Source organism: Anomaloglossus baeobatrachus, chromosome 10 (assembly GCF_048569485.1).
Source record: "Anomaloglossus baeobatrachus isolate aAnoBae1 chromosome 10, aAnoBae1.hap1, whole genome shotgun sequence".
NCBI classification, from domain to species: domain Eukaryota; kingdom Metazoa; phylum Chordata; class Amphibia; order Anura; family Aromobatidae; genus Anomaloglossus; species Anomaloglossus baeobatrachus.
In genome coordinates this window covers 30,028,290-30,055,853 of record NC_134362.1, presented here as the reverse complement: position 1 = coordinate 30,055,853, position 27,564 = coordinate 30,028,290, and the positions used below count along the sequence as shown (strand labels likewise).

At 42.2% G+C, this 27,564-nt stretch overlaps 1 protein-coding gene across 1 annotated transcript in view; it reads left to right on the top strand.

The window, feature by feature from the left end:
- Positions 1-27,564, top strand: part of NELL1 (neural EGFL like 1) — a 784,769-nt gene that overhangs the window by 510,501 nt on the left and 246,704 nt on the right. The window contains exon 15 of the mRNA XM_075325359.1: positions 16,461-16,583. Within this exon, the coding sequence (XP_075181474.1) occupies positions 16,461-16,583 (123 nt within the window). The remainder of the gene's footprint in view (positions 1-16,460; positions 16,584-27,564) is intronic.

Here is a 27,564-nt window from a genome sequence, read left to right as displayed (position 1 = left end):
TTTTATGAGCGCGGTGATACCTCACATGTGGTCTGAAACCTTTGTTTGGACAAATGGGAGGGCTTGGAACGAAAGGAGCAATATTTGAATTTTGGAAAGGAAATTTGGCTGAAAAAGATTGGGGGGACCATGTCACATTTGGAGGACCCCTAAGGTACCTAAACAGCAGAAACCCCGCACAAGTGACCCCATTTTGGAAACTAGGCCCCTCAAGGAATTTATCTAGATGTTTGGTGAGTACCCTGAACCCCCAGGTGCTTCACAGAATTTTATAACGTTGAGCCATGAAAAAAAAAAAAAAAAATTTACCACAAAATTGTTATTTCAACCAGGTAGCTTTTTTTTTTACAAGAGTAAAAGGAAAAATTCAGCATAACATTTATTGTGCAATTTCTCCTGAGTTTGGCGATACCTTATATGTGGTGGAAATCAACTGTTTGGGCGCATGGCAGGGCTCAGAAGGGAAGGAGTGCCATTTGACTGCAAAATTGGCTGGAATCAATAGCGGACGCCAGGTTGCATTTGGAGAGCCCCTGAGGTGCCTAAACAGTGGCGGTCCCCCACAAGTGACTCCATTCTGGAAACAAGACACCTCAAGGCTTTTATCTAGGTGTATAGTGAGCAGTTTGAATCCACGAATACTTCACAGAATTTGATAAGCTTAGGTTGCCATATTGAAAATTGTCATTTTTTTCACAAAAATGTTGCTTCAGCATCAAATTTCTCACTTTTTCAAGAGACAACAACAAACCATGGACCCAACAGGTTGTTATCCAATGTCTTATGAGCACAGGGATACCCCACATGTGGCCAAAAACCTCTGTTTGGATAAATGGGAGGGCTTGGAATGGAGGGAGCACCATTTGAATTCTGGAAAAGTTGAGATAAATTGCGGGCACCATGTCACATTTGCAGGGCCCCTTGGGTACCTATACAGCAGAAACCCCCCACAAGTGACCCCATTTTGGAAACTGGATTTTATTCAGGAGTATAGTAAGCATTTTGAATCCACAGGTACTTCACAAAAATGTTGCTGTAGCAACAAATGTCTCACTTTTAGGCTATGTGGCCATGATCCAGCGACACGGCGTCTAGTATACAGTGTCAGCCTTCCTGCAGAGATGTGAGTGTTGTCCACAGGAGAACGCAGCTGCCCATGCCCACGATTTGGGTTCAGGCCGCTGTGGAGCTCTATGCTACCTGCAGAGAACACTCATCTCCGCAGCATAAATTGACATGCTGAGGCTCGGGAAGCTGCGCCACAGGTCAGTGTATGCTGCGGAGAAAAGAAGCACAGTGGGCACGGGATTTCTAAAAATCCTTCCACTGTGCTTCTACTGCACAACGCAGCGCTATGGATGCAGGGAAAACACTCTGCGCCCAAAACGCTGCAAATCCCGATTGTGGGCGCACAGCCTAAAATGCTACAATGGATGAATGGATAGATGTCAAACAAATATAACGTCCCACCCCCCTGCATATTCTAAGCTGGCGCCCTTTAGTGCCTTTCATGTGGAACTAAAGGGTGCCTAGCCTTGTATTTAGCCCCCCAAAAAATTAATAATTAAAATAAACGACGTGGGGTCCCCCCTATTTTTGATAGCCAGCTAGGGTAAAGCAGACAGCTGTAGCCTGCAAACCACAGCTGACAGCTTCACCTTGGCTGGTGATCAATTTGGAGGGCTCCCCAGGCGTTTTTTTTTAAAAAAAAAAACGTGGGGTCCCCCCCAAATTAGATCACTAGCCAAGGTGAAGCGGACAGCTGGGGTCTGGTATTCTCAGGGTGGGAAGAGCCATGGTTATTGGACTCTTCCCAGCCTAAAAATAGCAGGCCGCAGCCGCCCCAGAAGTGGCGCATCCATTAGATGCGCCAATCCTGGCGCTTCGCTCCAGCTCATCCCGCGCCCTGGTGCGATGGCAGACGGGGTAATATATGGGGTTGATACCAGCTGTAATGTCACCTGGCATCAAGCCCTGGGGTTAGTGATGTCACGGCATCTGAACAGATACCCGACATTACTAACCCAGTCAAGTAATAGAAAAAAATAAAGACAAAAAAAAATTGTATTTGAAAAAAAAAACTCCCCGAAACATTCCTCTTTTACCAATTTATTGAAAATAAATAAATTTCGGTCGCTGTAATCCATTTTGGAGGTCCCACGCCGACTCTGGATCTTCTAGAATATGGGGGGCACGTTCAGGGAACATATCCCCCATTTTCTGGAAGAGCAAGGTCTCCATGAGCAGTGTGGGTGCAGTAATCTGAGAATACTGCACTCACACTGCCCCGGTCCAACCTAGGGCAGAGTGACCTGCAGTAACCTCATTCTAGAATATGAGGGGCACGCTCACAGAACGTACCCCCCATTTTCTAGAACAGCAGTCTCTCCATGTGAGGAGTGTGGCTGCAGATTACCATACTCACCCTCCCCCGGTCCACAGTGCAGCAGCCTGTGCAGCAGCGACGTCAGAGTCCCTGCTTGCAGGGATCCAGCTGACAGCCGCTGTCTGCGCATGCGCCGCCAGCTTTCAAGAAGCAGGCGGCGTGATCGCAGGGACGGATCACCAGCAGACAGGTAACGTAAGACCGGGGGCTGGTGGGGGCTGGGCTGGGCTGGGGGGGGTGACGGGGGGTGACGGGGGTGACGGCGGAACAACTTTCTACCGCATGTGACGTGTCACATGCGGCAGAAAGAGCAGGATGAATGCGGCCGCCATCTTCCACGCTCCGGAGGGGGGAGGGGGGAGGCGGCTCTGGAGACCGGAGGGGGCTCCGGGGACCAGAGATCTCCGGTGGCCCGGAGGAGGGGTCAGGGGGAGGACATTTCCCTCCGATCTGAAATGTTTGATCACTTCAGATCGGAGGGAAATGAATGCAGAGCCGGCGGCGGCGGGAGTTTTCAGCGAGCGTCGGCGCCATCTTGGATTTTCCGGAGGGGGGGTAGGGGTGGTGGGGGGACTCTCCGGTACCGGGGGCTTTGGGGGCACTAAGGGCTCATATTTATTTCTCATCTGACATGTTTGATCACGTCAGATGAGAAATAAATCAATTTTACCGGCCATTTATTTTTTTTTAATGTTGTCGCCGGTATACGGTGTATACCGGCAATCGCATTAACGGGGTCCAAAAAAAACACCCCGATTCATAATCTTGGGGGTCTCAGCTACCTCCGGTAGCTGAAACCCCCGAGATTTTTCGTCACTGGGGGGCGCTACAAGCTTTTTCCGGCCTGACGTCTCAAGACGTCGGAACAGAATAAGTACCCTGTTTTTCCGACGTCTTGAGACGTTAGGCCGTCGCTATGGGGTTAGAGTAGTATTTCACAGGAGTATAGAAAGACATGGGACTCTGGCGTCTCCAGAGTGGAGAGATAGCTTAGGGACCTAGGAGCCCTTGTAGTCTGAACCTGCAGGCATGTGTTACTTTCCACTAGTGATGAGCGGGCACTACCATGCTCGGGTGCTCAGGTACTCGCAACTAGTGATGAGAGGGCACTACCATGCTCGGGTGCTCAGGTACTCGCAACTAGTGATGAGCGGGCACTACCATGCTCGGGTGCTCAGGTACTCGTAACTAGTGATGAGCGAGCACTACCATGCTCGGGTGCTCAGGTACTCGCAACTAGTGATGAGCGGGCACTACCATGCTCGGGTGCTCAGTACTCGCAACTAGTGATGAGCGAGCACTACCATGTTCGGGTGCTCAGGTACTCGCAACTAGTGATGAGCGGGCACTACCATGCTCGGGTGCTCAGGTACTCGCAACTAGTGATGAGCGGGCACTACCATGCTCGGGTGCTCAGGTACTCGCAACTAGTGATGAGCGGGCACTACCATGCTCGGGTGCTCAGGTACTCGTAACTAGTGATGAGCGAGCACTACCATGCTCGGGTGCTCAGGTACTCGCAACTAGTGATGAGCGGGCACTACCATGCTCGGGTGCTCAGGTACTCGCAACTAGTGATGAGCGGGCACTACCATGCTCGGGTGCTCAGTACTCGTAACTAGTGATGAGCGGGCACTACCATGCTCAGGTGCTCAGTACTCGTAACTAGTGATGAGTGGGCACTACCATGCTCAGGTGCTCTGTACTCGTAACTAGTGATGAGCGGGCACTACCATGCTCAGGTGCTCTGTACTCGTAACTAGTGATGAGCGGGCACTACCATGCTCGGGTGCTCAGTACTCGTAACTAGTGATGAGTGAGTGCTACCATGCTCGGGTGCTCAGTACTCGTAACTAGTGATGAGTGGGCACTACCATGCTCAGGTGCTCAGTACTCGTAACTAGTGATGAGCGAGCACTACCATGGTCAGTCGCTCAGTACTTGAAACAAGCAGTTGGATGCTCGGATGGGTTCACCTCGAGTAACGAGTATAATAGGAACTAGAGCATTCTTCCTGAAAAATCCTCACGTTCCAAATTGACTTCCATTATACTTCGTACACGAGCTGAGCCCATCTGAGTATCCAACTGTTCTATTTGAGCACTGAGCATGGTAGTGCCCGCTCATCACTACCTTCCTCCATTCTTTGTAGTTTACCAAGAAGTGTAGAGTAATACACGGCTGCAGGATCAGACTACTCAGGGTTTGTTTTGTAGTCTGTAGCCATGGAGACACACAAGTCCGCCTAAGAGCTGAATACACGGAACGGTAGGAGACAATATAAAGACTATTTTCAAAGTTCCTTCGTTTTTTTTTTTATTTTATGTGACGTTGAGCACTGGGAATCGATCTGCAAAACTGTTCATTCGCCCTAAACTTGATTTTTGTTTTCTTAATTGTCATGTTTAAGCCCAGTCCTAGTTCTCTGATCACTGACTACACAGCAGTCGGGGTGGAGGTGGAGGTGCTGAAGTGAATTGCACTTTGTCCTAGATTTCTATTTTTATAAAAAAAAAAATCATTGTTGAAATGTTAAGTATAATCTTGAGAACAACTGTGTTTCCAGGGAACAACTAGTGTGAAGGCCTAGGCTATGAATCGTTTGTCCAGTGTAATATAATAAGATAATCTGTCCTTTGAATGTTTTATGTATTGCTTCTCCACATATACCTAATTGAAATATTAACGGAATGTGTAACCAAAACAAATTATGCTCAGGGCTAAGTAGAATAAGTTTCAGTTCATGAATAAGTAACTGACATTCATGAATAAAAGGAATAAGTAACTGACATTCATGAATAGAAGAGAATAAGTAACTGACATTGTTCCATTCATAGACTCTCGTCTATGCCTAGACACACCTGAAATGCTTTACTAAAGAATGTTGCTCAAATAAGGGAATGAGTTATGCCCAAGCTAGCTGATTGGTTAATAGATAACGTGGATGTACTGAATAAGCTGTATATATACAGTTAGGTCCAGAGATATTTGGACAATGACACAATTTTCGCGAGTTGGGCTCTGCATGCCACCACATTGGATTTGAAATGAAACCTCTACAACAGAATTCAAGTGCAGATTGTAACGTTTAATTTGAAGGTTTGAACAAAAATATCTGATAGAAATTGTAGGAATTGTCACATTTCTTTACAAACACTCCACATTTTAGGAGGTCAAAAGTAATTGGACAAATAAACCAAACCCAAACAAAATATTTTTATTTTCAATATTTTGTTGCGAATCCTTTGGAGGCAATCACTGCCTTAAGTCTGGAACCCATGGACATCACCAAACGCTGGGTTTCCTCCTTCTTAATGCTTTGCCAGGCCTTTACAGCCACAGCCTTCAGGTCTTGCTTGTTTGTGGGTCTTTCCGTCTTAAGTCTGGATTTGAGCAAGTGAAATGCATGCTCAATTGGGTTAAGATCTGGTGATTGACTTGGCCATTGCAGAAGGTTCCACTTTTTTGCACTCATGAACTCCTGGGTAGCTTTGGCTGTATGCTTGGGGTCATTGTCCATCTGTACTATGAAGCGCCATCCGATCAACTTTGCGGCATTTGGCTGAAAGTATATCCCGGTACACTTCAGAATTCATCCGGCTACTCTTGTCTGCTGTTATGTCATCAATAAACACAAGTGACCCAGTGCCATTGAAAGCCATGCATGCCCATGCCATCACGTTGCCTCCACCATGTTTTACAGAGGATGTGGTGTGCCTTGGATCATGTGCCATTCCCTTTCTTCTCCAAACTTTTTTCTTCCCATCATTCTGGTACAGGTTGATCTTTGTCTCATCTGTCCATAGAATACTTTTCCAGAACTGAGCTGGCTTCATGAGGTGTTTTTCAGCAAATTTAACTCTGGCCTGTCTATTTTTGGAATTGATGAATGGTTTGCATCTAGATGTGAACCCTTTGTATTTACTTTCATGGAGTCTTCTCTTTACTGTTGACTTAGAGACAGATACACCTACTTCACTGAGAGTGTTCTGGACTTCAGTTGATGTTGTGAACGGGTTCTTCTTCACCAAAGAAAGTATGCGGCGATCATCCACCACTGTTGTCATCCGTGGACGCCCAGGCCTTTTTGAGTTCCCAAGCTCACCAGTCAATTCCTTTTTTCTCAGAATGTACCCGACTGTTGATTTTGCTACTCCAAGCATGTCTGCTATCTCTCTGATGGATTTTTTCTTTTTTTTCAGCCTCAGGATGTTCTGCTTCACCTCAATTGAGAGTTCCTTAGACCGCATGTTGTCTGTTCACAGCAACAGCTTCCAAATGCAAAACCACACACCTGTAATCAACCCCAGACCTTTTAACTACTTCATTGATTACAGGTTAACGAGGGAGACGCCTTCAGAGTTAATTGCAGCCCTTAGAGTCCCTTGTCCAATTACTTTTGGTCCCTTGAAAAAGAGGAGTCTATGCATTACAGAGCTATGATTCCTAAACCCTTTCTCCGATTTGGATGTGAAAACTCTCATATTGCAGCTGGGAGTGTGCACTTTCAGCCCATATTATATATATAATTGTATTTCTGAACATGTTTTTGTAAACAGCTAAAATAACAAAACTTGTGTCACTGTCCAAATATTTCTGGACCTAACTGTATATGTATATATGCTATATTTTGAATACAAGGGTCAGAAGAGCATTGAGCTTCTCCCGCATAGAGACACGTCTCTATGTGGTCATTTCTCCTGATTCATCTGCGCAGTTCTGATTTGGAATCCTCCTCCAAGACCCTGAGAGAGACCCCCTGGAGGTCTCCCCCAACACTAGTAACTTATTGTCCTGAGAGCCGAGTTACGTACCGGCTCATTGTGGCATTGCTTAGCTATATTGTCTTAGCGTCTTACTTTCAGAACAATTACAAAAGTATACAGCAGCACTCTGAAAAACTAAAAAGTGCAAACATTAATTATGGGAATTCTGGTGTTGTATTACTGTTGTTGCAATTATGTTTAAAAAATAAGATACTTAGCTTATAATTCGGCCAACAGCCAATGACAAGGTGTATCTCTTTGCCGGGACCCTACATTAATGTGCCACTAAACCTGCAAGTGATGGACAGGTAGGATACGGCTAAAATGGAAATGGAATCACCATTCCATTTTAGCTGGATCCTATCTGACCATAACTTGTATTTTTTTTTTAGATTGGCTGTTGGGCTCACATGAATTGGCCAATGACAAGGCGTACCTCTCTTCTCTGAGACCTTATACTAATATGCCTCTATCTGTGTTAAAAAAAAACAACAAAAAACCCTACAAGTGATGGACATGTAGGATCTAGCTAAAATGGAAACATCATAGCTCTAGCTAGATCCTGCCTGTCCATCACTTGTAGTTTTAAAGGCACATTAGTATGGGGTCCCATAAAAGAAATACGCCTTGTCATTGGCTGTTGGACTCACATGGATTGGCCAATCTATAAGCTAAGTATCTGATTTTTTAAACCTCGTTCCAATAGCAGTAATGCAGTACCAAAATTCCCATATTCAATGTTTGCACATTTTAGCTTTTCAGAGTGCTGCTGTATACTTTTAGAATTATATTGATTTTTCCTGTTGCGCCTGTTCACACCTATAGGATGTGCTGGACAGTCTTTTAGATTTACTATCAGAACAAACATCAGTAGATATAAAAAAAAGAAAAATTTAGGTTAAAAAAAAAATCTACAAAATAAACAAAAGATGTTCTCTCTCAAAAATTTCAATGCATATCCCCATAGGATTAAATTGCCGAATTTACACGCCAGAGGATAAGTCCCGTCCCAAGTGTCACAGTACCAATATGGAGCACAATTTGTGGACCACCTGTGGCTCTCCTGACGTGGACAGCCTTATATATCTGTTACGATTCCTCTCTGCAGAGCATCTTGCAGACTATAGAAGACCTGGCAGTGACCTGATTCTCCTGTGCAGAGCATCTTGCCTTTGGCGATGCTCTGCTGCGCCTTCCTGAGTTAGTGAGTTAGCAGCTTGATTGACAGTGCACAATTTCATGTTGGTGCTGATTACTCAGGTGATCCATCTTCCTGTTATTTGCTAAGGCTTCTTTACTGGGCATGCTCTCCCAGGACCTTGCCAGTTGTATTTTCTGGTTCTGTAGTTGTGCTGTTGGCCTGTGTTTCTCTTAGTGCTCTGATCTTTGTGTTCTGACCCCGGATTGAAATTTGACTCCTCTCTGCCCGCTCCCTGTTCCTGTCATGACCTCCTGTCTTTTGACCTCAGACCGTTACCTGACCACGTTTCTGTTTTCTCCCTGAACTTTTTACGTGCTCTCCCGGATTTCTGACCCTCAGATTGTGACCTGACTACTTGCTCAGGCTTCTTTACTGAGCATCCTTCCCCAGGACCCTCGCCAGTTGTATTTTCTGGTTCTGTAGTTGTGCTGTTAGTTTATGTCTCTGTTCTGATCTTTGTTCTCTGACCCGGACTCTTATTTGACTCCTCTCTGCCCGCTCCTTGTTCCTGTCGTGACCTCCTGTCTTTTGACCTTGGACCGTTACCTGTCCACGTCTCTGTTTTCTCCTTGAACTTATTTTTTTGTATTTTCTGGTTCTGTAGTTGTGCTGTTGGTTTGTGTCTCTGTTCTGATCTTTGTGTTCTGACTTTGATTCCTGTCTGCCCGCTCCCTGTTCCTGTCGTGACCTCCTGTCTTTTGACCTCGGACCGTTACCTGACCATGTCTCTGTTTTCTCCCTGAACTTATTACGTGCTCTCCCAGATTTCTGACTGTCAGATTGTGACCTGACTAAGCTTCTGTTTACTCCTTGTACTCATACATGTCCTCCTGTTACCAGACCCCGGCTTTGATGACTACTCTTCCCTCTATACTACCCGTAAGTAGTGACTGCATCATAATATCCCTTTGAGGTTGGTAATTTTGGGTGCGGAGATCCAGGACCGGTAAAGAAATACAATCTGTGCAATAATTCCGCTACATTGTAACCACAAAAAATTCTATGAACAGACCCAACTAATCCGGAACCAGAAATTGTATTTTTTTGTTTTTGTAGTTATCTTTTTTTTTTGTTACAATGTATATAATGAGACGCCTCAATTCTACACAGTCGAAACGATAATTATTGACGTGTGTATAAACTAGGGGGCTGTTAAAAAAAAAAAAAAAAAAATGAATAAAAAGTTCTAATTAGGTTTTTTCCTATTTTTTTTTTTGCTTGGACCAATATTGTATCGGGAGACATTTTTATCTCTTACTAAACCAACTTAGCATTTTATGCCTCCATAAACAGAGGCAGAGCGGAGCTCAGACGAACAGTTGGAGAGTTGTGTTTTTATTAGGTGGTATATCAGATTGTCGTCTTGCATCATAACCTATCCGGAGCTTTGCCAACTTGCAGATTTAAGCTCCTGCCTACAATGAACAGAAATAAATTACTGTTTACCCCAAATGTCCATTTTTTTTTTTTTTTTTTTTTATTTTTTAATGTTGTGTCGCTGTAAAAAAAAAAAAGTCCGGCCGACTCATTAAAGTGTCTTGTGGGGAAACAAAACTCTTTTTCTTTTCATTTATTTATTTATTTTTCTTCTATTTTGTTATGTTGCCAATTTTGGGAAAAATAGATATTATTCAACGGAAATAAATTAGACCATTTTAGTTTAATGCGGAATAACTGTTCTGGAGTAAGAAAAACCCATTAGTAGCAAAACTGCCCCATAAAATGTTCACGAGCAGTAAAGTGAAGAGGGGCCGGCGCGTCGTTAAGTGCATATACTTCCCCGCGCCTTCCACAGCGTTATGTTATCACTATAATTACACTGTATCATTAACAGAACAGCTTTTATGGACATTTTCTATGTAAGTTCCAGAATCCAGAGTATATTCCATAACTGTATAAAAGCTGTCACCTACCCAAGAAACACTCGCCGCCATCCTGGGATCATAACCGGATTGTAGCCAATCATTGTGTGTGCAGCATTTCATGCTATTAAATGACAGTACTGGCACATATGTACAAGAATATAACTATTATAATACTGCCCCCTATGTACAAAAATATAACTACTATAATACTGCCCCCTATCTACAAAAATATAACTACTATAATACTGCCCCCTATGTACAAGAATATAACTACTATAATACTGCCCCCTATGTACAAGAATATAACTACTATAATACTGCCCCTATGTACAAGAATATAACTACTATAATACTGCCCCTATGTACAAGAATATAACTACTATAATACTGCCACACATGTACAAGAATATAACTACTATAATACTGCCCCTATGTACAAGACTATAACTACTATAATACTGCCCCCTATGTACAAGAATATAACTACTATAATACTGCCCCCTATGTACAAGAATATAACTATTATAATACTGCCCCCTATGTACAAGAATATAACTACTATAATACTGCTCCTATGTACAAGAATATAACTACTATAATACTACCCCCTATGTACAAGACTATAACTACTATAATACTGCCCCCTATGTACAAGAATATAACTACTATAATACTGCTCCTATGTACAAGAATATAACTACTATAATACTGCCTCCTATGTACAAGAATATAACTACTATAATACTGCCCCCTATGTACAAGACTATAACTACTATAATACTGCCCCCTATGTACAAGAATATAACTACTATAATACTGCTCCTATGTACAAGAATATAACTACTATAATACTGCTCCTATGTACAAGAATATAACTACTATAATACTGCCCCTATGTACAGGAATGTAACTACTATAATACTGCCCCTATGTACAAGAATATAACTATTATAATACTGCCCCCTATGTACAAGAATATAACTACTATAATACTGCCCCCTATGTACAAGAATATAACTACTATAATACTGCCCCTATGTACAAGAATATAACTACTATAATACTGCCCACTATGTACAAGACTATAACTACTATAATACTGCTCCTATGTACAAGAATATAACTACTATAATACTGCCCCTATGTACAGGAATATCACTACTATAATACTGCCCCTATGTACAAGAATATAACTACTATAATACTGCCCCTATGTACAGGAATATCACTACTATAATACTGCCCCTATGTACAAGAATATAACTACTATAATACTGCCCCTATGTACAAGAATATAAATACCATAATACTGCTCCCTATGTACAAGAATATACGGTAACTACTATAATTCTGCCCCTATGTACAAGAATATACGATAACTACTATAATACTGCCCCTATCTACAAGAATATAACTACTATAATACTTCCCCCTATGCACAAGAATATATGGTAACTACTATAATACTGCTCCTATGTACAAGAATATAACTACTATAATACTGCTCCTATGTACAAGAATATAACTACTATAATACTGCCCTCTATGTGCAAGAATATACGATAACTACTATAATAGTGCCCCTATGTACAAGAATATAACTACTATAATACTGCTCCTATGTACAAGAATATAACTACTATAATACTGCTCCTATGTACAAGACTATAACTACTATAATACTGCCACACATGTACAAGAATATAACTACTATAATACTGCCCCCTATGTGCAAGAATATAACTACTATAATACTGCCCTCTATGTAGAAGAATATAACTACTATAATACTGCCCCTATGTACAAGAATATAACTACTATAATACTGCCACACATGTACAAGAATATAACTACTATAATACTGCCACACATGTACAAGAATATAACTACTATAATACTGCCACACATTCACAAGAATATAACTACTATAATATTACCCCTATATACAAGAATACAACTACTATAATACTGCACCCTATGTACAAAAATATAACTACTATAATACTGCCCCTATGTACAAGAATATAACTACTATAATACTGCCCCTATGTACAAGAATATAACTACTATAATACTGTCCCATATATACAAGAATATATCTATTATAATACTGCTCCCTATGTACAAGAATATAACTACTATAATACTGCACCTATGTACAAGAATATAACTACTATAATACTGCCCCCTATGTACAAGAATATAACTATTATAATACTGCCCCCTATGTACAAGAATATAACTACTATAATACTGCCCCCTATGTACAAGAATATAACTATTATAATACTGCCCCCTATGTACAAGAATATAACTACTATAATACTGCTCCTATGTACAAGAATATAACTACTATAATACTGCCCCCTATGTACAAGACTATAACTACTATAATACTGCTCCTATGTACAAGAATATAACTACTATAATACTGCCTCCTATGTACAAGAATATAACTACTATAATACTGCTCCTATGTACAAGAATATAACTACTATAATACTGCTCCTATGTACAAGAATATAACTACTATAATACTGCCCCTATGTACAAGAATATAACTACTATAACACTGCCCCTATGTACAGGAATATAACTACTATAATACTGCTCCTATGTACAAGAATATAACTACTATAATACTGCCCCTATGTACAAGAATATAACTATTATAATACTGCCCCCTATGTACAAGAATATAACTACTATAATACTGCTCCTATGTACAAGAATATAACTACTATAATACTGCCCCCTATGTACAAGACTATAACTACTATAATACTGCTCCTATGTACAAGAATATAACTACTATAATACTGCCTCCTATGTACAAGAATATAACTACTATAATACTGCCCCTATGTACAAGAATATAAATACCATAATACTGCTCCCTATGTACAAGAATATACGTAACTACTATAATTCTGCCCCTATGTACAAGAATATACGATAACTACTATAATACTGCCCCTATCTACAAGAATATAACTACTATAATACTTCCCCCTATGCACAAGAATATATGGTAACTACTATAATACTGCTCCTATGTACAAGAATATAACTACTATAATACTGCTCCTATGTACAAGAATATAACTACTATAATACTGCCCTCTATGTGCAAGAATATACGATAACTACTATAATAGCGCCCCTATGTACAAGAATATAACTACTATAATACTGCTCCTATGTACAAGAATATAACTACTATAATACTGCTCCTATGTACAAGACTATAACTACTATAATACTGCCACACATGTACAAGAATATAACTACTATAATACTGCCCCCTATGTGCAAGAATATAACTACTATAATACTGCCCTCTATGTAGAAGAATATAACTACTATAATACTGCCCCTATGTACAAGAATATAACTACTATAATACTGCTCCTATGTACAAGAATATAACTACTATAATACTGCTCCTATGTACAAGACTATAACTACTATAATACTGCCACACATGTACAAGAATATAACTACTATAATACTGCCCCCTATGTGCAAGAATATAATTACTATAATACTGCCCTCTATGTAGAAGAATATAACTACTATAATACTGCCCCTATGTACAAGAATATAACTACTATAATACTGCCACACATGTACAAGAATATAACTACTATAATACTGCCACACATGTACAAGAATATAACTACTATAATACTGCCACACATTCACAAGAATATAACTACTATAATATTACCCCTATATACAAGAATACAACTACTATAATACTGCACCCTATGTACAAAAATATAACTACTATAATACTGCCCCTATGTACAAGAATATAACTACTATAATACTGCCCCTATGTACAAGAATATAACTACTATAATACTGTCCCATATATACAAGAATATATCTATTATAATACTGCTCCCTATGTACAAGAATATAACTACTATAATACTGCACCTATGTACAAGAATATAACTACTATAATACTGCCCCCTATGTACAAGAATATAACTATTATAATACTGCCCCCTATGTACAAGAATATAACTACTATAATACTGCCCCCTATGTACAAGAATATAACTATTATAATACTGCCCCCTATGTACAAGAATATAACTACTATAATACTGCTCCTATGTACAAGAATATAACTACTATAATACTGCCCCCTATGTACAAGACTATAACTACTATAATACTGCTCCTATGTACAAGAATATAACTACTATAATACTGCCTCCTATGTACAAGAATATAACTACTATAATACTGCTCCTATGTACAAGAATATAACTACTATAATACTGCTCCTATGTACAAGAATATAACTACTATAATACTGCCCCTATGTACAAGAATATAACTACTATAACACTGCCCCTATGTACAGGAATATAACTACTATAATACTGCTCCTATGTACAAGAATATAACTACTATAATACTGCCCCTATGTACAAGAATATAACTATTATAATACTGCCCCCTATGTACAAGAATATAACTACTATAATACTGCTCCTATGTACAAGAATATAACTACTATAATACTGCCCCCTATGTACAAGACTATAACTACTATAATACTGCTCCTATGTACAAGAATATAACTACTATAATACTGCCTCCTATGTACAAGAATATAACTACTATAATACTGCCCCTATGTACAAGAATATAAATACCATAATACTGCTCCCTATGTACAAGAATATACGTAACTACTATAATTCTGCCCCTATGTACAAGAATATACGATAACTACTATAATACTGCCCCTATCTACAAGAATATAACTACTATAATACTTCCCCCTATGCACAAGAATATATGGTAACTACTATAATACTGCTCCTATGTACAAGAATATAACTACTATAATACTGCTCCTATGTACAAGAATATAACTACTATAATACTGCCCTCTATGTGCAAGAATATACGATAACTACTATAATAGTGCCCCTATGTACAAGAATATAACTACTATAATACTGCTCCTATGTACAAGAATATAACTACTATAATACTGCTCCTATGTACAAGACTATAACTACTATAATACTGCCACACATGTACAAGAATATAACTACTATAATACTGCCCCCTATGTGCAAGAATATAACTACTATAATACTGCCCTCTATGTAGAAGAATATAACTACTATAATACTGCCCCTATGTACAAGAATATAACTACTATAATACTGCTCCTATGTACAAGAATATAACTACTATAATACTGCTCCTATGTACAAGACTATAACTACTATAATACTGCCACACATGTACAAGAATATAACTACTATAATACTGCCCCCTATGTGCAAGAATATAATTACTATAATACTGCCCTCTATGTAGAAGAATATAACTACTATAATACTGCCCCTATGTACAAGAATATAACTACTATAATACTGCCACACATGTACAAGAATATAACTACTATAATACTGCCACACATGTACAAGAATATAACTACTATAATACTGCCACACATTCACAAGAATATAACTACTATAATATTACCCCTATATACAAGAATACAACTACTATAATACTGCACCCTATGTACAAAAATATAACTACTATAATACTGCCCCTATGTACAAGAATATAACTACTATAATACTGCCCCTATGTACAAGAATATAACTACTATAATACTGTCCCATATATACAAGAATATATCTATTATAATACTGCTCCCTATGTACAAGAATATAACTACTATAATACTGCACCTATGTACAAGAATATAACTACTATAATACTGCCCCTATGTACAAGAATATAACTACTATAATACTGCCACACATGTACAAGAATATAACTACTATAATACTGCCACACATGTACAAGAATATAACTACTATAATACTGCCACACATTCACAAGAATATAACTACTATAATATTACCCCTATATACAAGAATACAACTACTATAATACTGCACCCTATGTACAAAAATATAACTACTATAATACTGCCCCTATGTACAAGAATATAACTACTATAATACTGCCCCTATGTACAAGAATATAACTACTATAATACTGTCCCATATATACAAGAATATATCTATTATAATACTGCTCCCTATGTACAAGAATATAGCTACTATAATACTGCACCTATGTACAAGAATATAACTACATGTACCATTATGGGTGCGTTGGTTGCTGGAGATGTTGATGCTTTATATGTGTTTTATATTTATACTTTTTCCTTTGTTCTTTTCCTGTAGAACACGATGAATGTGGCAATGGACAAAGCGGCTGTGATGAGAACTCTATTTGCACAAACTCTGTCGAGGGGCACAGTTGTACCTGCAAACCCGGATATGTAGGGAATGGCACCATCTGTCGAGGTAGGCCTCAGCTGCCAGTGATGTTACTGGATTTTGGGGGGTACAATCTGCTGGATTGTTACATACTTAGATCTTTAGTAACGTCAATTCCATTCTTCAGATATTTCTATAACTGGACTCTTAATACAAACCTGTCACCAGATTTCACCATGCAAACTGCATACATGATCAAATAAGATCTCTTAGACCTGATGAGGCCGGTGTACTAAATAGATCGCTTAGACTTGATGAGGATAGTGTACTAAATAGATCTCTTAGACCTGATGAGGCCAGTGTACTAAATAGATGTCTTAGACCTGATGAGGCCGGTGTACTAAATAGATCTCTTAGACCTGATGAGGCCGGTGTACTAAATAGATCTCTTAGACCTGATGAGGTCGGTGTACTAAATAGATCGCTTAGACTTGATGAGGATAGTGTACTAAATAGATCTCTTAGACCTGATGAGGCCGGTGTACTAAATAGATCTCTTAGACCTGATGAGGCCGGTGTACTAAATAGATCTCTTAGTCCTGATGAGGCCGGTGTACTAAATAGATCTCTTAGACCTGATGAGGCCGGTGTACTTAATAGATCTCTTAGACCTGATGAGGCCGGTGTACTAAATAGATATCTTAGACCTGATGAGGCCGGTGTACTAAATAGATCTCTTAGACCTGATGAGGCCGGTGTACTTAATAGATCTCTTAGACCTGATGAGGCCGGTGTACTAAATAGATATCTTAGACCTGATGAGGCCAGTGTACTAAATAGATCTCTAAGACCTGATGAGGCCGGTGTACTAAATAGATCTCCAAGACATGATGAGGCCGGTGTACTAAATAGATCTCTTAGACCTGATGAACCCGGTGTACTAAATAGATTTCTTAGACCTGATGAGGCCGGTGTACTAAATAGATCTCATAGACCTGATGAGGCCGGTGTACTAAATAGATCTCTTAGACCTGATGAGGCCAGTGTACTAAATAGATCTCTTAGACCTGATGAACCCGGTGTACTAAATAGATTTCTTAGACCTGATGAGGCCGGTGTACTAAATAGATCTCATAGACCTGATGAGGCCGGTGTACTAAATAGATCTCTTAGACCTGATGAGGCCGGTGTACTAAATAGATCTCTTAAACCTGATGAGGCCGGTGTACTAAATAGATCTCTTAGACCTGATGAGGCCGGTGTACTAAATAGATCTCTTAAGCCTGATGAGGCCGGTGTACTAAATAGATCTCTTAGACCTGATGAGGCCAGTGTACTAAATAGATCTCTTAGACCTGATGAGGCCGGTGTACTAAATAGATATCTTAGACCTGATGAGGCCGGTGTACTAAATAGATCTCTTAGACCTGATGAGGCCAGTGTACTAAATAGATTTCTTAGACCTGATGAACCCGGTGTACTAAATAGATTTCTTAGACCTGATGAGGCCGGTGTACTAAATAGATCTCATAGACCTGATGAGGCCGGTGTACTAAATAGATCTCTTAGACCTGATGAGGCCAGTGTACTAAATAGATCTCTTAGACCTGATGAACCCGGTGTACTAAATAGATTTCTTAGACCTGATGAGGCCGGTGTACTAAATAGATCTCATAGACCTGATGAGGCCGGTGTACTAAATAGATCTCTTAGACCGAGACCGGTGTACTAAATAGATCTCTTAGATCTGATGAGGCCGGTGTACTAAATAGATCTCTTAGACCGAGGCCGGTGTACTAAATAGATCTCTTAGATCTGATGAGGCCGGTGTACTAAATAGATCTCTTAAACCTGATGAGGCCGGTGTACTAAATAGATCTCTTAAACCTGATGAGGCCGGTGTACTAAATAGATCTCTTAGACCTGATGAGGCCGGTGTACCAAATAGATCTCTTAAGCCTGATGAGGCCAATGTACTAAATAGATCTCTTAGACCTGATGAGGCCGATGTACTATATAGATCTCTTAGACCTGATGAGGCCGGTGTACTAAATAGATGTCTTAGACCTGATGAGGCCGGTGTACTGAATAGATCTCTTAGACCTGATGAGGCCGGTGTACTAAATAGATCTCTTAGACCTGATGAGGCCGGTGTACTAAATAGATCAGACCTGATGAGGCCGGTGTGCAAAATAGATCTCTTTACCTGATGAGGCCGGTGTATTAAATAGATCTCTTAGACCTGATGAGGCCGGTGTACTAAATAGATCAGACCTGATGAGGCCAGTGTGCAAAATAGATCTCTTAGACCTGATGAGGCCGGTGTACTAAATAGATCTCTTAGACCTGATGAGGCCGGTGTACTAAATAGATCTCTTAAACCTGATGAGGCCGGTGTACTAAATAGATCTCTTAGACCTGATGAGGCCGGTGTACTAAATAGATCTCTTAGACCTGATGAGGCCGGTGTACTAAATAGATCAGACCTGATGAGGCCGGTGTGCAAAATAGATCTCTTAGACCTGATAAGGCCGGTGTACTAAATAGATCTCTTAGACCTGATGAGGCCGGTGTACTAAATAGATCTCTTAGACCTGATGAGGCCGGTGTACTAAATAGATCTCTTAGACCTGATGAGTCCGGTGTACTAAATAGATCTCTTAGACCTGATGAGGCCGGTGTACTAAATAGATCTCTTAGACCTGATGAGGCCGGTGTACTAAATAGATTTAGAGACTTGATACTCAAAGTATATGAGAAAGTTGCAGAACTGGACATTTTTACTTCCGTAAAACTGGATGAAGCGGTGTACATTGCCCTTTATTGTGAGTAATGTGACCCTTTATTGAGGTAAATTGGATCCCCGCGTTCTCACGGCTCAGTACGTTGCGATGAGTGGAGATATTAGCAGTAGGCGTTGTGCCTTTCATGACCATAACATAAAAGAACTTATTACCGCCTCACTAAAGAAGTGGCCATGAAGATACCATCAGCGAGCTACTCATAAGTGAAGTGCGTCTGTCGGCGGTGATAGAGGAAGTATCCACCAGATAACAAGGACTTACGGGATCCTTCCAGTGCACTGACCGGCAGGGAATCGGTTCTTTAAATGTTATTTTTAATCAAATTGTGGCTTCTGGAGTATACATGAAGAGCATTCCTCCAAAGTGTGCTTGCTATTATGTGGCAGAAAATGGGCTCCTAAGGCTTCCTCTTCATGTGCGGGGTTGTCGCTATCCATCATCTTGCTTGTCATTCGCTTTATCTTCTCCTTGTAAAGCTAAAAGGAAGCAAAATACAGATTAATACAGGATAATTATATTTATCAAGTTTCCCGTGCAGCTGTCAGATTGCTTCCGGGTCCGCTCATTATCCTCATGTTTATTCACTGCTTCCCCGTCCCACCCCTGTGTCAGTGTATGTAATTGCTTGCAGTCACACTGCTTCCGGGTCCGCTCATTAACCTCATGTATATTCACTGCTTCCCCTTCCCACCCCTGTGTCAGTGTCTGTGATTGGTTGCAGTCACAGTGCTTCCGGGTCCGGTCATTAACCCATATGCATATTCACTGCTTCCCCTGCCCACCCCTGTGACAGTGTCTGTGATTGGTTGCAGTCACACTGCTTCCGGGTCCGCCCATTAACCCTCATGCATATTCACTGATTCCCCTTCATACCCCTATGGCAGTGTCTGTGATTGGTTGCAGGCACACTGCTTCCGGGTCCGTTTATTAACCCTCATGCATATTCACTGCTTCCCCTGCCCACCCCTGTGGCAGTGTCTGTGATTGGTTGCAGTCACACTGCTTCTGGGTCCGCTCATTAACCCTCATGCATATTACTGCTTCCCTTTCCCACCCCTGTAGCAGCATCTGTGATTGGTTACAGTCATACTGCTTCCGGGTCCGATCATTAAACCTCATGCATATTCACTTCTTCCCCTTCCCACCCCCTGTGGCAGCGTCTGTGATTGGTTGCAGTCAGACTGCCAAGGTCTGTGATTGGTTGTGGAGTGTAAAAATAAATACTTGAAAAAAATGGTGTAGGGTCTCCCCCTTTGTTGATATCCAGTGCAGATAAAGCAGACAGCTACAGGCTGAAGCCCCCAGTTGTGCACATTATCTTGGCTGTGTATCAAAATATGAGGAACCCATGTGACTTTTTAAAATTTAAATATTTTTTATTTATTTATTTGTTTTAAAAAGCAGGGGTCCCAACCAATTTTGATACCCAACCACGATAAAGCAGGTAGCTGGGGGCTGATATTCTCAGGCTGGAAAGGCCCATGGTTATTGGCCCCCCAGCTTAAAAAATCATCTATTAAATGTTACAATTCTGGCACTTTACCTGGCTCATCCCGATTACCCTGGTATGGTAGCATTCGGTGTAATATAAGGGGTTTATGACCGCTGTGATTTGTCAAAAAAATCACAGCTGTTGTCAAGCCTGAGGTTAATAATGGGGAGGGTTCTATGAGACCCCCCCCATTACTAGCCCTGTAAGTCAAAATAAATAAACACAAAACACAGTGAAAAATCATTTTTTTTAAAAAAAAAAAAAAAAATAACAATAAACACCCTCTATCTTCCATTTTTTAACCCCCAAAACACCCTGCAGTTTCTACATAGTCCACATGAGGTCCCACAACGATCCCAGCTTTACTACATCCTGAGGTCGCAGTATGCGGTCACATTAGAAAATGTGATACACTGACTGAACCGCAGCAGTGAGTGCTGACGTCACTGAGTTCACCTGACGTCACAGATGGAGGTTCGCACTGTACCCCAGCTGTGACCTCAGGTGAACTGACCTGAGGTAAAGTCATTGAACTCAGTGACCTCACCTTAGGTGAAGTCCTTTAACTCAATGCTGGATTATTGGATTAGGCAATATGTTCACATTGAGTATTTGGGTGTAGACATTTCTGCATGAAACCTGCATCTTTTGACAAAATAATGCTCCGAAACAGCATCAAAACAAATGTGGTTTTGATGCATTATTTTGCTAGGAGATGTAGATTTGGTCCAGATATGTCTGACTCCCAAATACTCAATGTGCACACATTGCCTAATCCGGTAATCCAGCATTGAGTTCAATAACTTCACCTGATGTCACAGCTGGGGTTCCCAAGGTATCCCAGGTGTGACCTGAGTTGAACTTAGTAAACTCACCTCATTGAACTCAGTGACGTTACCTCATTGAATTTAGTGACCTCACATCATGGAACTCAGTGACCTCACCTCATTGAATTCAGTGACCTCACCTCATTGAACTCAATGACCTTGCCTCATTGAACTCGGTGACCTCACCTCGTTGAACTCGGTGACCTCACCTCATTGAACTCGGTGACCTCACCTCACTAAACTCTGTGACCTCACTGAACTCAGTGACCTCACCTCATTGAACTCCGTGACCTCATTTCATTGAACTCCGTGACCTCACCTCATTGAACTCAGTGACCTCACCTCATTGGATTCAGTGACCTCACCTCATTGAATTCAGCGACCTCACCTCATTGAACTCAATGACCTCGCCTCGTTGAACTCACCTAGTTGAACTCTGTGACCTCACCTCGTTGAACTCGGTGACCTCACCTCATTAAACTCACATCATTGAACTCGGTGACCTCACCTCATTGAACTCGGTGACCTCACCTCATTGAACTCTGTGACCTCACCTCGTTGAACTCGATGACCTCACCTCATGGAACTCAGTGACCTCACCTCATTGAACTCAGTGGCCCCACCTCATTGAACTCAGTGGCCCCACCTCATTGAACTCAGTGACCCCACCTCATTGAACTCAGTGACCCCACCTTATTGAACTCAGTGACCTCACTTTATTGAACTCAGTGACCTCACCTCATTGAACTCAGTGACCTCACTTTATTGAACTCAGTGGCCTCACCTTATTGAACTCAGTGACCTCACTTTATTGAACTCAGTGACCTCACCTCATTGAACTCAGTGGCCTCACCTTATTGAACTCAGTGACCTCACTTTATTGAACTCAGTGACCTCACCTTATTGAACTCAGTGACCTCACCTTATTGAACTCAGTGACCTCACCTCATTGAACTCAGTTGCCTCACCTTATTGAACTCAGTGACCTCACTTTATTGAACTCAGTGGCCTCACCTCATTGAACTCAGTGACCTCCCTTCATTGAACTCAGTGACCTCACCTCATTGAACTCAGTGACCTCTCCTCATTGAACTCAGTGGTCCCACCTCATTGAACTCAGTGACCCCACCTCATTGAACTCAGTGGCCTCACTTTATTGAACTCAGTGACCTCACTTCATTGAACTCAGTTGCCTCACCTTATTGAACTCAGTGACCTCACTTTATTGAACTCAGTGACCTCACCTCATTGAACTCAGTGACCTCACCTTATTGAACTCAGTGACCTCACTTTATTGAACTCAGTGACCTCACCTCATTGAACTCAGTGACCTCACTTTATTGAACTCAGTGGCCTCACCTTATTGAACTCAGTGACCTCACTTTATTGAACTCAGTGACCTCACCTCATTGAACTCAGTGGCCTCACCTTATTGAACTCAGTGACCTCACTTTATTGAACTCAGTGACCTCACCTTATTAAACTCAGTGACCTCACCTCATTGAACTCAGTGACCTCACTTTATTGAACTCAGTGACCTCACCTCATTGAACTCAGTGACCTCACCTCATTGGACTCAGTGGCCTCACCTCATTGAACTCAGTGGCCTCACCTCATTGAACTCAGTGACCTCCCTTCACTGAACTCAGTGGCGTCACCTCATTGAACTCGGTGACCTCCCTTCATTGAACTCAGTGACCTCCCTTCATTGAACTCAGTGACCTCACCTCATTGAAGTCAGTGACCTCACCTCATTGAACTCAGTGGCCCCACCTAATTGAACTCAGTTGCCTCACCTTATTGAACTCAGTGACCTCACTTTATTGAACTCAGTGACCTCACCTCATTGAACTCAGTGACCTCACCTTATTGAACTCAGTGACCTCACTTTATTGAACTCAGTGACCTCACCTCATTGAACTCAGTGACCTCACTTTATTGAACTCAGTGGCCTCACCTTATTGAACTCAGTGACCTCACTTTATTGAACTCAGTGACCTCACCTCATTGAACTCAGTGGCCTCACCTTATTGAACTCAGTGACCTCACTTTATTGAACTCAGTGACCTCACCTTATTAAACTCAGTGACCTCACCTCATTGAACTCAGTGACCTCACTTTATTGAACTCAGTGACCTCACCTCATTGAACTCAGTGACCTCACCTCATTGGACTCAGTGGCCTCACCTCATTGAACTCAGTGGCCTCACCTCATTGAACTCAGTGACCTCCCTTCACTGAACTCAGTGGCGTCACCTCATTGAACTCAGTGACCTCCCTTCATTGAACTCAGTGACCTCCCTTCATTGAACTCAGTGACCTCACCTCATTGAAGTCAGTGACCTCACCTCATTGAACTCAGCGGCCCCACCTAATTGAACTCAGTTGCCTCACCTTATTGAACTCAGTGACCTCCCTTCATTGAACTCAGTGACCTCACCTCTTTGAACTCAGTGACCTCTCCTCATTGAACTCAGTGGCCCCACTTTATTGAACTCAGTGGCCTCACTTTATTGAACTCAGTGACCTCACTTTATTGAACTCAGTGACCTCACCTCATTGAACTCAGTGACCTCACCTCATTGGATTTAGTTACCTCACCTCATTGAACTCAGTGACCTCACCTCATTGAACTCAGTGGCCTCACCTCATTGAACTCAGTGACCTCCTTTCATTGAACTCAGTGACCTCACCTCATTGAGCTCAATGAACTCAATGACCTCACCCTATTGAACTCAGGGACCTCACCTCATTGAACTCAACTGATATATATATATATATATATATATATATATATAAAATATATATATATAACACAGGATCCACAATTTTTATTTGTGAATCGGGTGTGTGTCCTTTGGGTCCTGTCGTCATTGGCTGAATGGGGAGCATTCATCCTTATGTGAATGATGAGGCAGTGCAGATATTTGACTCCTTACATTCCCTATGGGGCAGATTTTCTGTGCTCGGCTTTTCCCCAGCAGTTCTGTAGACAATGAATGGAGTGGCAGTCTGGCATCTGCATCGGTCAGATGGGGATGAAGGTTCTCCATTCTGCCGATTGTGGCGCTTCTCAGCGGTCCAACCCCACCGATCAGTCAGTTATCACGGATCCCGTGGTTCTTTATTCCCAATGTCTTCTGAGGTGACTCTTGCTGTTTTCTGCATGTCCTCAGACATGTATCATCACGCAGGCGGAGGCTGCGTCCTCCATTGTGTCACCAGGAGCAGAAGATCTGAGGACAATAGAATGAAACCTTCATTGAGTTGTGTTGTACGCGATGAGCGATGCTTCTCTGCGGCTGTATTACTGCCACGAGCCTGGCCGGCACCCAGCTCTTCATATCATTGTATCTACATTTGGCAGCGCCGTGTCCAGCCGTAATAGCTTTGTGGTCACAACGTCTAGTGATAAACGGGAGGAGGGGAAGTCAGAGCACTTGTTACCAGGAAATTACTGGGACATTCAAGAAAATATATCAGGATTTTCATTGAATTAAAAATAAAAGTCTGTTTATTGCCAGAGCGAGACGGCCGCAAAGTGGATTCAGGAGCTGTGGAGCGTAGAAATCACGGGAAATGAGGCAGAACGAGGCCGTTCTTAAAGGGAAACCGCCTGATTAACAGTCAACTGTGGCCCCCAATGTTCTGCCACCAAGGGAGCAAATCACTGGTCGTTATATATCCTGACACAGTGATTTCCATGATGCTTTTCTATGATTTCCATGATGCTTCCAGCCCTTATTGGAGCACAGTTGAAAGGATGTTGCAGTATAAAGAATGGTGGAGGAGTTAAGTCTAAATTAGCTGATTGTTGGGGGGAAGGGGTCTTGTTGAGGGAAGGGGTATTGTAAAGTGATCACTCTCCTTGGGTAGGTCTCCATCTGCCATTGACACCCTTTAATCATGTTGTGGGTGATGATGATAGTTGTCGGAAGAGGCATCCTTCCACTTTTCCAGCCTCTTAAATATCAAATTGCTTCAATCAGAGCAAGCTCCGCTCATAGCTAGTGATGTGCGGATTCGTAGATACCTGCAATTGGCGGGTTTAAGAAAACAAAAAAAAACACCGGTTTGGGCCTGGAATTGATCCCGGATATCTGCCCAGATGCAGGTCACTATATAAGTCTATGGGATAACCAAATCAGGGGCTTAAAAATGATGGTAGAAGGGATAGAAAGATTAAAGCAAGGGCATTGAAGATGATTGCCTGCTGTGAGCTTCAGGCAGAGACTGAGCTGCAGTTGTGACGCCCCAGGAGTGCTGATCCTGTTCGGGGACGCCACAGTACTCCTTCAGCAGGACAACAGGTTGGTTGGGTTTTACTATCTTAGTCATGACGCCACTCTCAGTATTTGCGGTCAGGGGTGGGCGACCGCCACTGCAGTTTAACGAGCGTCTGGGGCTGGTGGTATTTGCAGTCTGATGGTATGGCCTCCCGAGAGTGAGGCTGGCCCCAGGTGCTCGGGGGTGTGTGTGTGTGTGGGGAACAACAGGTCGCACAATGACTCAAACAGAGTCCAGAAATTCTTTTAACTTGTTTACTCACTTTGATGGTTGTTGTGAGGTGCCCGGGCAATGCTGAGATAGACCAGGGTGAACCAGGTATCCTTTCAGACTGGTCCAGAGGTGACTGTCAACTCGCCTTCCTAGCCCTTCTTGTTTGAGATGACCCCTGACTTGAAGTACTGCGGGAATCATCCAGGGAAGTCGCAACTGCCTTTTCTCCCCTTTCTGGCCCGTTTGCTGGCAGCGTGGACAAATTAAAGATGGCTTCTTGCCCTATCTCACTTATGGGCCCCCTCATTGCTGCTGATGCTGCGGACTCTGTGTTCATTGGTGAGGCACATCCAGAACCCTCAACGTCAGGTTTAGCAGACCGAGTAAATGGGCTTCTGCTCTAGGGACCTGTTTCCCCATGCAGGCCTGGTCTACCAGAAGTCCCCGTACTCAACTGCCTCGCTTCTTCCTGAGGTGTCTTTCAGGCTGACTGAGTGGCAACCGTTCTCCCCCGCCAACAGCCACTACACGTGCAGGGTCTGACTAGTGACTACACGCTCTGCTGCCTCACTTCAGACTGACTCACTACTTCCTCCCCACTGTGCCTGTCTCTGCAACCTAGCAACAAGCTTCTCTACCGTACCCATTTGATTGGATGTGGAATCCACGCCCCCTCCTGGGTCTGCCCAGGGGTCCCCTCAATGGTATGTGTGAGACCTGGTCACTCTGTGTCTGTGTGTTCACACCCTATTCCAGGCATCAGGATTACCTGTTTGCACTCACCCAGCATGGGTGCAGTACTCAGTGGTGCCTGACCAGGACAGGGGTGCCATATTCCCCCTTGGTTATCAACAGCATGTCCTTGGGCTGTAAAGACAAGAAAATTTTAAAGTGCAAACTTTTAAAACAACTTTTTCCCACACAGGGGAGGCATAAAACATTTAAAACATCATAGAACATTATACCAGGTACCATGTATCACCACCCACCACCCACAAGTCCTTTACCCACCCAGACCCGTATACGGAGTGATCACCAGTCCCTTGGGTGACCAGGTGGTGTTGGGTAGGCCCCATAAACAGGCATACCGGTTTCTTTGTGTTGGAGAGCCAGGCCCCATAAACAGGCATGCTCCCTTGTGGTGCAGAGCCAGGTCCCATCAACAGGCTTTGCTCTGGTGTTTTAGACAGCAGGTCCCATCAACAGGCGTGCTCTGGTGTTTTAGACAGCAGGCCCCATCAACAGGCGTGCTTCCTGGTGGTGCAGAGCCAGGCCCCATAAACAGGTGTGCTCTGAGTTGGTACCACTGGGGTAACTATACACAATGCGAGAGAGTGTGGCTATAGCCAGTTCATAGCCTTATGGTCCACAGTTAAGGTGCACATAAACCAGGTGCTGGAACACGTGGATTTCTAAAAACAGTTCTCACAACAGTATTTGTGGGC